This window comes from Nanorana parkeri, unplaced genomic scaffold (assembly GCF_000935625.1).
Source record: "Nanorana parkeri isolate BGI_ZX_2015 unplaced genomic scaffold, ASM93562v1 scaffold98, whole genome shotgun sequence".
In the NCBI taxonomy this organism is placed as follows: domain Eukaryota; kingdom Metazoa; phylum Chordata; class Amphibia; order Anura; family Dicroglossidae; genus Nanorana; species Nanorana parkeri.
The window spans coordinates 2,323,897-2,339,226 of NW_017306366.1; the positions used below are offsets into that span (position 1 = coordinate 2,323,897).

General features: G+C 41.7%; 1 protein-coding gene across 1 annotated transcript in view; it reads right to left on the bottom strand.

The window, feature by feature from the left end:
- PHLDB1 (pleckstrin homology like domain family B member 1) overlaps positions 1-15,330 on the bottom strand; it is a 130,490-nt gene that overhangs the window by 39,753 nt on the left and 75,407 nt on the right. The window contains exons 7-9 of the mRNA XM_018552853.1: positions 11,285-11,563; positions 3,171-3,314; positions 2,840-2,977 (exon numbers count right to left, since the gene is read on the bottom strand). Of these exons, the coding sequence (XP_018408355.1) occupies positions 2,840-2,977; positions 3,171-3,314; positions 11,285-11,563 (561 nt within the window). The remainder of the gene's footprint in view (positions 1-2,839; positions 2,978-3,170; positions 3,315-11,284; positions 11,564-15,330) is intronic.

The following is a 15,330-nucleotide window of genomic DNA, read 5'->3' on the forward strand; positions in this document are numbered from 1 at the left end:
TTGTTTAAAACCAAAAAAAAAAAAAAAAAATTAAAGACAAATACATTACATGTAGAAACTACATTTTCTTGATAGTGGTCCTTTAGGTGATAAAGTAGTAAGAATTTGTAATTAAAGTAAAACTATGGGCAAAGTTAAAACAAACATACCATATAAATAATCTATATACAGTGTATGTATGTGCAAAGGTACACACGCACACACTGTCATTAACATAGCAGTTTTTGTTGCATCCCCCAATAGCTTTTTTATGACCTGTTGCTCCAGCCAGCAGATCGGTTTTCATTTCCTGTAAAAGGTCAAGCTGTCCAACAACTGTCAGTTACAGGGGCTGAGACAAACCATATTACACTGGCGGAGGGTCTTTACAATGGTTACCTGTTTTTTGTATAACCCAAAACCATTTTTTTAAAAGAACAAAATTAAACCCCACTGCTCTCATGGCTTAAAGGGAAAGTTCCCTTTTTTAAAAAAAATAAAATAAATGCACACTTGTTTATAAAAGAAAAAATGTGCATTTATTATTATTTATTTATTATAATTTTTTGCATAGAAGCCGGTAAATCATTGCAACTGCGGTCAGTACATCACAGGTGCAATGCTTTGGCTTGAGACAGTTCAGACAGGGAGGCAGAGTTAATGGACTACAAGTGTGGTGACGTTCCCCCCCCCCCTCCCCATGCAAGGGTTAAGTTCTAATTTTTGTTTAGGTGCAAAAATAACAAAGTTATACTCACCTGAACTTTGGAGCTGGTCAGCTGTTATAGCACTCCTTGGAGCGATAGTATGTCCCTCAGTGTCCTCACATCCAATACACATGTGTATTGGACGTGATGACTCAAAGGACCCTCGATTGCCACAGTAGATGGGAAGACAGGCTCGAAGTACCGGTCTAGGAGCCAGGCAACTCTGAGGATCAGGTGAGTATAACTTTTTTAATTTTAACACCTAGAGCAAAACAAGCACTTCACCCTTGCAGAGCGGGGGTAGCCTCAGTGCAAGGGTTAAGAAAAGTTTTGCCCGGAGTAGTTCTTTAAACTGCATGTTCATCTAAGACAGTGGTTCTCAACCTGTGTAACCTCAGGACCCACATTTGTCCCCGATCATGAAGTCGCGACCCAAGTCTGTATTGTCTGCACTGCAATGGAACGCACGGCATTAGGGTACCGTGTGTTCCGATGCAGACGTACAAACTGTGGGTGGGAGGTGCGTTTGGGGTACCATTCAAATGAATGGCAACGCAACACACCTCCCACACCAGAATGCGTGGTAAGTGCAATTGGGTGGTACAGTGCGTTAATCACACGGTACTATGCAATTAACGCACTATACAGGCTCTTTTTTTTAACGGTCCACCAAGTCTCCCTACCTTACAAGAACTGGAGTAGATCCCCAGCCTGGGGTCCAGTGTGGGCTGCTGTGCTGGAGCTCCATCCATACGTGCATTGCTTGTACAGCTCCCTTGCACACCGTGTAGAGGTGCCGGGAGCCAGAATGTGATGTCACTCCGATTCAGGCACCGCTATAGGACACATGAGGGAGCTGTAAGCAATGCATGTATGGGTGGAGCTCCCTCGCGGCCATAGCCCCATCCCACCTAAAGCTGACACTCGGCGTCGGGCAGCATATTTTAAATGACTGCTTGGTACGAGAACTGACATTGCTGCGCTAGGGGGAGGCTGAGGAGCCTCTCGCCTAGAAAACTGGAAGGCATGCGGTGACCCACTGAACACGGGGTCACGACCCACTTTTGGGTCATGACCCACCAGTTGAGAACCAAGGATCTAAGACATCCACAAAGTGACAACACTGCTGGGTGACTTCACTTAAGAATGAACAGCATTGTCACCTTATTACAGGAAGAAGAAATAGGCCTTCTGGCAGGATCAAAAGGTAATAAAACATACCTTCCCCAGGTAGCATTAGAAAAACAAACTGCTGTCATAAACAAATGGCAGACTGCATCATATACTGTATGTAATTTTTGCTTTTTGATGAGTAAAGAAAAAATGCTAGAATAGGGATATGTTCCCCAAGTATATTGTGCCTTAACTTTATATTTCTGTTCATTGTACTCCTGCAAGCTTTTTCAGCAGACAGGAATTATACTCAGTAATTATATAATAAACTGCTAAGTGGCATGGATAGATCAAAAACTGGAATGACCACGGGTAGAGAACTTGTAACTTTTCCGGTTTAGAACAGGTTCTCTTGAAATAACTTTTCACGGATACCACCCTCACCCTCTGTCAGAGCTGGGAGACGTAACCGTGTAAGTTCTGTGTCGCTTACACTGGGGTAATGTCTTCTTACCCTCCCTCCTGTGACAAGTTCAGGCATGGACCAAGCACTGCATTCTGGGGGAAAGGGGAGGAATTCACATACTCCCCTATGTTCCAGAGGCCAGGTATTTTTCCTAGGCCTTGGACATGGCAACACAGTGGCAGGCGACGGTGATGAAAAGGAGTATCAGTGAGTATCAGGTTTCAAGAGAACCTGTCACTTTGCTCTGCATGGGCAAAGTAGCAGATTATCTACCTATAAAGGAGGTACAGTTGTGGTATCACCATTTGGCAATCTAATAAAATACAAGTGTTAATAGATAATAGCTGCTTGCAGGCCTCTCTGGCACTGAATTAATAAAATAAGGGTTTGTATACACAATGATGAGAACTGTGAAATATTTTTTTATAAAAAGTTGTACCTTTCCATGGAGTAGTTGGAATTGTAAGAGAACAATAAGGAGCTGGAAAGAGTGAAGACAGAAGAAGGATAGAACACAAGGGAGTGGAATATTTCCCGAACACGGGGCACAAAAACCTTACAGCATGTTTAGTACCTTCTCTTTCTCCTTATGAATCTCATTTTCCAGGGCAGTAAGATTGTCTTGTAGCTGCTGAACCATCCTCTGTTCTTGCTGCAACTGGGAGAGCTCAGCCTCCCTTTCTCCCTGAAGTAGAGCACGCTCCATCTCTGCCTGCATAGAGGAAGAAAGGACAAACAACAGATGGGTCTAGTATTTCCTCAAAATGAAAACTATTTTCCCTCTTCTTATGAAATCAGACCATCACCATACAAAATAAAGGACAACACAGCCCATGCCACATAAAACGGTCTAATTTCTCCCCAATGCACAAAACTTCCTGGCAACTGTCTAGATGTTTTCAAACCTCTCGAGCACTTTCTTGCAATTGTCTCTCAAGTTCGGTCACTCTGTTCTTCAGCTGTTCCACACGGTTTATTGTTGCTCTTCTCTGTTCCTCCAGAGTGCGCAGTTCAGAGTTTACATCTCCAGCTGGTGAAGAATCTTCGTGCTAAAAAGACAAACTGGATATTAACAACATAATACAGCAATCGGTCCTACGCAACCATCCAAGCTTTTATTTGTGCATCACATGTCCCCATCCCACACCTAAGGTTTTTCTGTTTATGCCGAACAAAGCAGGAGCTTGGTCCTTCAATAACCCCACCATATTTGGTCATATACTGCAGTGGTCCCCAACCCCCGGGCCGCGGACCGGTACCGGTCCGTGGATCAAATGGTACCGGGCCGCCCAAGGAACGCGTGCGACTTTCCATGGACGAGAGGTTTAAGGCCGTGACACACTGCAGGCGAAGCAGCGCGGCGCACAGGCGAGCAGCGACTTGCGGTCCTTCGCCTGCAGTGTGTCTAGCGAGTTCCGATCCCCCGCTCTGCCCGGCGACAGCGTGCGTAGCGCAGCGTCGTGAGATGAAAAAGTTCATCTATGTACTGGGCTATCAAATAAACACCTGCACAGCACCCCATCAAGTCTTAAGGTGCCCATACACCTTACGATTATCGGACTAAACTTTTCGTCCGATGATCGAACCGTCGTACGATTTTCGTACGACGGCCCCATCCTGCCCCGATTATCGCAAGGTTCAATCAGCGGTAGTTAGAAAAAAACACCTGGACGACTTGCGGTAATTGACCGCAATTATTTTCGTTTGCGCATGCGCAGTGTTAATCGTACGACATTTGACGGACGGAAACGCCACCAACCATGCGAACATCGTACGATCAACCAAAGTTTTCAAACATGCTTGACCGTCAAAAGTCGTACGATTGTACAGTACTATCGGTCGGGCACTCTATTCACACGTTACGATTGTCGTACGAAAAGTCGATCGCATACGATTATCGTACGATAATCGTAAGGTGTATGGGCACCTTAAGTCCAGGGTCTCAGCAATAGATATCACTGTCAAGTGAGCGTGCCATCAACCCGGAAGGGTGTTAAAGCAAAACCACTGATTGGTTGGTTTACACTCACACGATCCACCATCTATAGCTGCAGTTGGAACCCACAGATCAGTCCAGGCCTGGATTGCATGTTGACTTTTTTGCATTCCAATATTTAGCACAGTTAGTGGGATTGGAAGGACCAAGGTATGTTTGAGAGTAAAGGACTGCTTTACTCCCTGTCAGCATTCATTATGCATGGTTATCCTTTTTAACTGTAAAGAGAACATGAACTCCACTCCGAGTAATTAAAACTAGAAGTGCTGCCTATAAGCAGGCACTTTTCTTGCTTCTTTTGTGCAGAAAAGCCTCCAGTAAGATCCCCCAAATGAGAACACTGTAACTCTATCATGGAGACTGATATTGCTATAACGACACTGGACATGAACACCAATCACCCCATTTCCGGCGAAAATACCTTGTTGGAAAATAAGGACTCTCTTATTGGTCAGGGGTCATTGGGGCTGGCCTTAGTACCATGGGCAGATAGGGTAAAGGTCATAAGTCAAAGCTCCATATCAAAGTAATCTCAAACAGGTAGCAAAAGCAGCTTTTGTGAGGCCAGGTTCACACCTGGGTTATTCGTGATCACGTGACCACCTGGGATCTGAGAACTAAATTCTCTATAGCGCACGTGGATATTTTAGTTTGAATCTCTGATGTATGGAGCCACTGCTGTCAGGAAAACTATTCCAAATAATGTGTCAGCATTATATTTGTGATCTGGAATACAGCAGGGATTATTTGGTTTCTGAAAGAAAATTCTTAAACGGTTACAAAAAAGAGCCCTCCAGTCATATTCCTGCAAGAAAACCACTAGCTCAGACAAGTCCTCAATTTTTCAAAGTGAAACTTTGCAGGATGCATCACATCATCCCTTTACTAATTAAAAACAGAGTAGCAACTCTCCTTCACAGTGATTTACAAAACACTATTCATAAAACTCCTCTGGATCCATCAGGCAGATATCTTGGTATTGGAATCACAAATGTACAGCAATAATGGCGCACCGGATCAAATCCCAGAAGCCAGGTAGCCAGTGCTCCTTAAAAATAACAGCTGGTGCCCAAATTTTGAGGCCTAGTTTCGGTCAATGGAACTGCCCCCCCAAAGATCCTGCTGGCTCCTGCATTGGATAAACTGGCTCCGGAATTCCAAATTAATTTGTCCACCCCCTACAAATAAACCCTAACAATGAACATTTCATGCTGTGTTAAACATACCATTGAAAGTGTTTTGTGTTATCTGTTAGATAAGTGCAAAGAAGATCCTTCCTGAAATCTAATGAGCTTGAAAGTTCCTGTGTGCTCTGCCTCTGCTGCACTAAACCCTCAAGCAGTATGTATTATCATCCCTGCCAAGTATATCTCTGGACTAAAAAAACACCTCCCTTCTATGTTATCGAGATGAGAACAGGGTGTATTCTGTAGTCCTAACACACTTCTTGTTCTAGGGGTGATTACTGGCAAGTTCGCCAGGTGAAAATAAAGGTAAAGAAACCTTAAAAAAGAAAATGAATGCATCCACCGCATCTAAGCACAAGTAAGCTGCAACGTATTAAAAAGCTTTTCTTGCATTTAGATACACTTCAACTTAGCTAAGTCTTTACAACATCTAAGGATTTACATCAATTATGTATCTAAGGACATAATGTAACTGCTCTTCAGTGGGGAAAAACACCAGACCAAGATCGCGGATGGAATTTCTGGGGAATACTGTAAATAATGAATTGCTGCATTACAGTCCATCTTCAGACACTCCTCAATTCAATTCAATTCGGTTCTGAGGAAGGGGGCATGCCCCAGAAACATGTAAACCGAGACCACACAGGGGCAGTGGACGCTGATGCTGCACATCTTTTCAGACTTCCACTGCTAGATGATCTGACATCCCATTGTTTTCTACATGCCTTTTTACTACCGACTTTTTGTAAGTACAATACAGTTGTGAGTTTTTATCATTAAAATTGGTTTTACAATATGGAGGCGCTCCTTTTTGTTTTTTGTCTCTCAGATTGAAGGTCCTTTGACCTGTGGGAGCTGCCTCTTCAGTGTGTTCGTTACCATTGCAACTGGCCAATATTGCACGTGGAGGCGCCAGTATTGTTTCCTGTCACTCCTCAATTCACTACTATCTAAAACAAAGTCATATTCACATTCAGCTCAATGAGGCCCACATGGTATTCCTCGCCTAACCACAGAAAAATGTAGAAAATCTCGGCTCATACAGTCCAGTTGTGTATTGAATTCAGAAATCAAGCTCCAAAAAAAAGCTAATCGCTTGTTTCAGACACAGATAGGCATTGTTCCTAGTAGGTCAGCTCTCTACAACATCAGAATGGCCATGGGGACAATTGTTTCCTGTACATTAAATCAGAGAAGATGGAGCATAATATGCTGATTAACAGAAACATAAAATAACGAAGACCACATATAGGTACTTTGGTCTTCGTCTATAGTCAAGCGATATGATGAACAAAAGGAACTATAAACATAGTTTGGATGCATTTGATGCAGTTTTAGTCCTGTATTGCCTGCACTCTGATGAGGACATTCTGATGTACCAGTCTTGCCACTCTCCGTTCTGCCCTAACATTGACTAGTCGCTGACGGCCACAATTCGCACGTTCAGACCCAGATTTCGGCTGAAAGCCCAGTATTTAAACACTTTAACAACAGCTGCTCTTGAACATTTAACGAATTCTGCTGTTTTGCTGATACTCGCATCATGGCTCCGAGCGCCAACAATAATCCCACGTTCAAAAGCTGTTAAATTGCGTTGTTTACCCATATCTTCAGAAACAAATCACTTCTACTGTCGTGGTAAACAACCTGCTTCCCTATTTATAATGGTCTGGCCCTCTAGCAACTTCAGCGTGAAATTATAGCTAATTATAGCTAATTTGCCTACAATCGTCAGGTGGTCATAATAATCTGGCCACTCAGTGTATATATATAAATATGTTAGCAAATCAGGCCTAATGTGTTTTCGGGGTATAAGTCTACTAAAACTGTTCCTTAAAAAAACCCAAGAACAATGGCTATGGAAGTCCATTCATTCAATATATCCCTCCTGTTCCAGAGGCGTACCCATGACAATATGGGAAAATCCTCATGATTGAACTCTGGGAACAAATCATGATAATGCCAGACGATACATATTTTTATACTTCTGGATAAACCTGGTGGAATTCTTGCGCTGATCACAGTACATCCCTTCTCCATTCAACAGCCAAGTTGTTCAGCATTGCATGGTATTATATCCAAATACCTCCTTATCAGGGAATTTTAGCAATGTTGGTAATTTGCCAATGGACAAAACAAAAAGTAGAATTCAACAAACCTCAAATCTATTTCTCTAATATTCCACATAGGTTTGACCCTTTCGCTGCCAGACCAATTTTTTCATGTTACACACGTCAAAATTAGCATTTTTCACCTAAAGAAAACGTTTAAATACCCATAAAAGTAGCATAAAAAGAGGATAGTTGTAAAATGTTTGTGTCTCGTGACATTTGTCCTATATTTTCAGTGAAAGTACATTAAACTTAATTTTAGCACACACAAAGACAATGTAATTCCCATAATAAATATTTAATAAATATATTCCAAATAATGATATATAAACCTCTAAAGCTTAAGAAATTAGATAATGAAGTAAATGGTAGCCCTAGAAATGTTCCTCTCACTCTAGCACGCATGGCGATACCTAACATATGTTGCACAATCAGCATCCTAGGTACATGCATGCGTCCTAGGTACACTTTTAATTTTATACGTATGTTTTTCACTTCATTGTATTGCTATCACAAAGCTCCATTTGCAATAGCATTGTGCAGATAAGAGACATATTGGGTCTACTGGATCCCTAATGTCTCCCCTGCACTTTGCCTCAACAGGTTGAGTATAGAAAGTACTAGATTTGTTGTTTCCCAGACACAGCCTGATGTCATCTGAAAGACTGGGATTCCTCTCAGCCATCCTGGAATGATCCCGAGCTCCCAGGAGGAGCAGAAAAATTTGAAACCATGGGGGGAGGGCACCTAATCACCGCCCATAGAAGTGATTCGGCAGCTTTTCCTGATTACTTCTACAAAATAGCCACAAGCCCGGGGATACATTTTAAAAGACGCTCCCAGCAGCTATTGAAGCTTTAAGCCTGTTTTACCCCATTCAATACCATAAAACAGCTTGGAGAATTCTGCCCTACTATTATTCAAGGTATTTACCAGTATTTCATATAGCGCCAGCACTTTACATGCACATTCACATCAGTCCCTGCCCTCAAGGAGCTTACAATTTAAGGTCAGATATCTCACATGCACACATATACGAGGGCCAATTTAGACAGGAGCCAATTAACCTTCCAGCATGTTTTTGGAGCGTGGGAGGAAACTGGAGTACCCGGAGGAAACCCACACAAGCACAGGGAGAACATGAAAACTCCTTGCAGATAGTGATCTGGATGGGATGTGAGCCAGGGAGCCCAAGTGCTGTAAGGCAGAACTAGAACTTATCTCTTTATATACATTGTATAACAATACAGTACACTGTGGTAATTAAATCCATATGGTCTAAATGTAACTCATTTTTCAAACATGTCAATTAATAGTTTGGCTTTCCTACATAAAATAAATCGTATAGCTAAGGCCCTAATTGTGTGGGACACCATGAAAGCCTGTTTTAGGAGAAATTCTGTTAAAAGTTTAATTTAAAGAAAAGCTTCAGAGACAAATTGGCCGAATAGCATGCAAGATTCTAGAGTATGACGTATAGAATACACCACCTTTTACAGTAGCAAAAAGTCACCAAGGTTCATTATATTTTGCTGCAGAAAACAAAGGAAGCTCTTTGTCAAAAAGCAAACATCCCTTCAACCAGCCGTGAAGTACTAACTCTACCCTGCCCTACTTAGCCAGGACCCAGGCCTCTGTGTCCACTATGAACATGTTTGGTGGATGGGCATGGGATGGAGGTCACAGACCCACAAATATCAAAAGCATAATGCAGGCCTTTTTTTAAGAATGTATATATCTCCAAAGATACTTGCAGTCTATCTTGCTTCAATACTATAATGCCATCCAGTTTTCACTACTGACACAGGATAACTGGAAGGAAGGGTTGGATGCCACCTTAATCACAGGGAAGAAAGCAGAGATGGTCAAAACACTAACTAATGAAACAGCTCCAAGCATAGATAAAATCCAACTGAGGGTTAAACAAAAGTTAGAAGACCTTTTAGGCCCACTATATACACTTTGACCTATGCCATCTCTGTAGGTCAGCTATAAAGCTCTATGGACAAATAATTATTATCCTCATTTCCAAACCAAGCAAGGACCCAGCCCAAGTAGAATTATACAGCCCTAAATCACTTGTAATGCACATTTCTGGCCAAAACCCTGTTTATTTGTTTTTCATCTGGTATCAATAAGATCACACATGTAGGTCAGACTTGCAAAACCACTTACTTATACAGAACATGAATTGCTTATTTTTAAAGGAACGGTTTAATGAAAAAGTAGGGAGACTGCAAATGATGATCAAACTGAATTAAAATGTAAGCAAGCTGGTCTAACAGTTTCAGTACTTTCAGAAACTCTAACCCGGAAGAAGTATGCAGTTTTGAACTACTGAATTCCCACTGACTTGTCTTATCTGCATGCTTGTTGCAGGCCAGTGACTCCAAAAGTAATGAATTGGATGAGCATGACAACCAGGCAACTAGCATTTTCTGAAAGTCAGCAATTTAACCTCAATATTTCTCTCAGTAAAGGTTTTAATTTGAATTAAATTCTTACTTTAAATCCAAGGAATAATAATCTGGACATTCATTACTTTACGTATTAACAAACATAGCTCATTTGTGTATCACTCAGCTGTAGCTCCTCAAATCATCTCTGAATTGGTGCTGACACTGTCCTTCTATCCCCCATCCTGTTTGCTCTTATTAGAGAGCCTATAGCTCTTCTCTTCAGATAAGGTAAGCTGCTATAATAGAGTGTTTGAAAGATTACCAACATGTAGATCATGTTGTTACTATATGCCTATGACCCTCATCTGTTATTCGGGGACAAGGATAAGAGTCTGCAGAAGGCCTTAGATTTGGCTTTCAGCTTTGACCATTCTCCAGTCAAGCCAATAATTAGTGGAAATCCATGCCGTTTCCAACAGACCCTTATCCAAGCATTGAGAAATGCATCTCAGCTAGCCTCCTTCAGGTACTTGAGCACATAATTATCTGTTAGTATTTTGTATTATTCAGTTTAACTGGCTGCCCCAATTAAAATCTACAAATGTATTAACGCAAGGTAGTCTCACATATTCAGCTACAGGGAGAAAAAAAACCTAGTTAAAAAAATACCACCCATAATTATTTCGCCATCTATGGCTACCATTATTCTAATGGACACTAACAGCAACTACAACAAAGCAGCTACAAAAGGGAGATAAATATGAATTTACGACAGTTGTCAGCCACTAGAAAACACAAAAATACAAGCAAACCTGCATACCTGTGCTGTGACTAACTATGCTAATCTAAGCCTTCTTCCACACTAAACATCAGAAAGGCCAGATGGCATCTTAAAGTAAGTTCTTCCTCTCTGTAAAACACAGTCACCACCTGCTAAACCCTCCCGACCTATATAGGGTATGGCTCCAGTAAGCACGCTCCATGCCAATCCTCATAAAAGCAATCAGAGCTTAAAAACCTACTACCAGACTTCAAGAACTGTCATGTGGATGATGTACATTTAAAACGTTGGAATTAGCATAGGAATATTAATAAAGTGGTGTTCGGCAGCAGAGGAGAGTTTATCTAAAAGGTAATATCTGCCACCTTTTTGTGTCTAGTATCAATGGGTGGTCAGTAATAATAATATTAATAATAATAGTATAATGTGAACAGTCTTTAAATGCATAAGACCATTGCAACTGTTTTTGCCCTTTCCCCCCTGATGACTGCAATGGAAGAAAGGCCTTCAAGATTAATTACAATACAATTTAAAGATACACTCACTTCATGCTGAGTACTCTCTGTGCTGCTATTTTCCTCTTTGCGAGCTTCTTCCTCATTGTGTCCTCCCCTCAATTTCATCAGGCTGCCGGTATTTTCGTGGCTGCTTCCTAAACTACCATCCCACGATGGTCTTCGAGCATCCAAAGGTGAAGTCCTTTCAACTTTGGCATCTATTGAGGAAAATGCCTGAGGTTCTTGTAGCTGAGCAGGCGGACTGGTTTCTTCTGTCTTACTGTATTCCGCACACAAATTCAAAATTGTCTCCAGCCTCTGTCGCTCCTAACAGAAACAAAATGCACATTTATTTTTAGTTGTAAAACACTACAAGTTGGCTGTGATTTTATATTATTTAAGTTTCACTAGCTTGTGGTTTTGCTAACATTTGTGAGAAATGTAAAAGTCAAAATCAGATTTATAGAACCGCTGAAATTCTCCATATGTGAATGAAGCTGTATAAGTGCAGGAATTGTACAGGATACTGTTTTTGTTGACCAGCTAAAGCCCAATTGTAATCTTCATTTAAAGCAGATCTTTTCCCCCTTCCATGATACTGCCACCATTACTGTGCTTACAATAGCAAAAACAGATATAATGATAGTGTATGTCTCTTTGCATAGTATGTTGGCACAAGCTAATACTTCTCTTCTCCTCCTCCTCTACTCTGGTGCCAGCATTTTCAATAGTAGGAGTCATGGGTGGATGGCTTCATCTTTTGCGTTTATGCAGCTGGCTAACCAATGACGTCAGCACCAAATCTTTGTAGAAAAAAAAAAAAAATGTAGGGGCTTTTTCCCCATAATCGAGTCTCAGGTAAAAGCCCATTCATTTTTTTTTCTCTACCCAGATCACGCAAGTTACTTACGAGTGTTCCCTGGAAGGCACTGGTGACGTGCCCTTCCCAGGGTGCAGCAACATCACCAATGCCTCAGTCAATGAAGTAAGATTCATTAAAGTAGTAGAATAAGGTCTTGTTCACACCACGTGCATTGAGCTGTGTTTTTGCACACCACTGCACATGTATGGTGTTAACAGGGCACACAGAAAACACTTGCTCTCAATGCGCCCTGTTCACACCATCCATGTGCGGTGGTGTGCAGCAAAACACAGCTCAACGGACATGGTGTGAACAAACCCTAATGGTCGATTCACACCAGATGCATTGGAGTTACGATGGCCATTGTTTCCAGTGTAGCCCCAACGAAAGATGAGGCAATTTGCCTTCAAAATATTCAAAAGATTGCAGCGCTCCTCTACAGCACACAAGCAGAGGCAATCCAGGTGCTCACCGGCTGAAGTTCGTCCTCACTTCCACATTAGCTGCCATCAAAACAATAAAATACCTGGCCGCACTCCATATAATCGCTGGAAACTTTTTTTTATTAAAAATTGCACAGCTACACAAAGTTCCACCTCAGGTCCACCCCTCTAACATGTTTAAACCAATCCTGGGCTTAATCATTGAGTTCTCTATGATTAAGTCCAGGATTGGGGAAAAAAAGCGTTAGAGGGGTGGACCTGAGGCGGGACTTTGTGTAGCTGTGCGATTTCTAATAAAAGAAGTTTCCAGCGACATATGGAAGGAGTCTGGATGTTTTGTTTTGGCGGAAGACAATTTGCCTTGTCACGGATATGTTCGGTTCACATCATCGCATTGCGAAGGGAACGCTTTGGTGTGCACTGAAAAAAAGTATGGCATGATGTACTTTTTATCAGAGCAGCGGGATCAGTGCTTCGGCACTGTGTTGGGGCACCACACTCCAGATGCTGTGCGATTAGTGCAACGCCTAATGTGAATGAGCCCTAAATGTTTGATTTCACAAAAAACTTGCACGTCTTAGAATCAGCACTCATGCATCAGGAATATTAAGTATCAGGTGATAAAGGTCTGCCTTAAACAAAATAATTAAACTTTGGGTGCATAAAGACAATAGTATTTAGGTGCCATATTCCATACTTGGTTATTTAACCGAGCTGCTATGCCAGCTCAAAATTCAGGTTCCCTGCGACTGGCTAAAGATAAATACTGGTGCACTCATTCTATTTCCATCCATCTGACACTCCCCTTTGCATGTGACACTACAGCTCTCCATTCAGCAATGCTCACGCTCCCTGTTGCTGAATGAAGTGGTGTAAAGGTGGGGGGGCATGTCAGAGAGACTTCAGGGTAATGCAAGGGATGGGAATTTTGAGCTGGCACACGAGTAAGGCACTCATCTAACGCTTTGAAATGTATGGAAGTGTAACTAGTTAAGGTTGAGACTCCAACTGGACTTTACATATTCTGGACAAGCTTTCAAGAGAACCTCTCTCTTCATCTGACCAAAAAAGGGAAGGGTTAGAACCTCTGACCGGTTTTTATTGTTGCCTCTGGTGAGTTTTCCTCTCTCAATTTGTCATGATGACCATTGGCACTAGGACTAAAAATGACTGAAAACCCAAGTTGTTAACTGTTCATGAGAAGTTTTCCTTCCTTTGGAGAGATGTCCTTTTGGCAGGCTGCACACTATTTTCAACATTTTTAAACAGCAATTATAGGGACAGACTAAAGTAGGGTACACTGTTCGCATACACGGTGAGAATTACAGCCGGTTCTTTATGAATTTACTCTTCATGAACCGGATGAAATTCTCACAGTGGATGCCACTGTCAGCACCCTTCCACCCGGCATCCCTCAAATCAGCTTATCGAAGGAGAATGTTGGAAAACTGTCAGCCGAACGGAGCTTGCAGTCAATCAGCAAATGTCCAAGCACCCATGCTTCACGGCAATCATGTGTACGCTCCATGGTTGCAGTGTAGCATGGGTGCTTGGACATTCCGGCACCGCAAGATGCACGGTCTGATGAATTGTGTGTTTGTTTCCACGCAGGGGCTCTCTACTTTTAATCTGCAATTCATACACACAGCCTATAGCAGTGCTGTGCTGAGCAGTGTTTTTCAATATCTCACACGGTACGGTGTCATAGGATGGATTACAATACTACAATTACTTTTTGACACATATGATTCAGTGAGATGCTATAGAAATATTTGGCACGCTCCCTGTTTTTTGCAATCTGCTGGGACTATCACATCGGAGAAGGTTTTGAATCATGTACGATGGATAACATTTTTCATGAATTCAATGATGACATTTTATCAGTATGGAGCCAGCTCCAAATAATTCAAGTTTGCGACGATTTATAACTCTCATATTACCATGTTTGGGACCACAGGCTGGGTTTTTATGGTTTTAGGGGTGTCTTGGAGGACATTTATTGGATTGCTATGGTGGCAGTTGTGTACTTATAATGTGAATTAGAAATAAATGTTTTTGCATTGTATATTTTGTTATATTTATTTTGCCTTCAGAAGGTTTCTGTAGATGTCTTATCAATTGGGAACCTGTTCTGTGTCTTTTTTCATTTATACTTAGACACTGGAAACCTTGTTCGGTAAACCATTTGTCAAATATTTGTAGTTCTGCTGTACAATAGGAGCCTTAATAGGTTCCCTTTTCTCTTTAAAATAAGTGGAAATACACTTTCATTTGTATTTTTTACACTTCTCATTATTACTGTCAAGTGGGAATGGCATCCCCTATGCGACAATATGGATTGCAGGTGTCAAGCTCCCTTTAAAGAGCCACTGGGAGCTGTGTCCCCTGTATTCAGCCAATATAGAATGTGGACAGCTCTTCCCTGATCTGCATCACCCCCAGTACAGAAACCCTATGAACCCAGTGCAAAGGGCTCAGAGCTTTTGAGTTCAATCATTGCAGAGGTAATGAGGGTTCATCAATCTCCGACTGCCCATGATCCTATCTCCAGGAGGTCAAGGTGAGCTGAAAATTTGGGGTGATGCTCTTAAATTTCGTAAAAGTGAGTGAGTGGTGGTACTATTTTGAAAGAAAAAAAAAACTGAATAAATCCTCTAGAGAGAGCTACTCTTACCTTGTGATCTAACAGCTGGGCATGTGCACTTTAAAGGTGAAGGTAGATGGATTTATTGTATGTTTGTGACTATTGGCCATAAAAAGAAGTCCTGGGACACCCAAAATTTCACTCT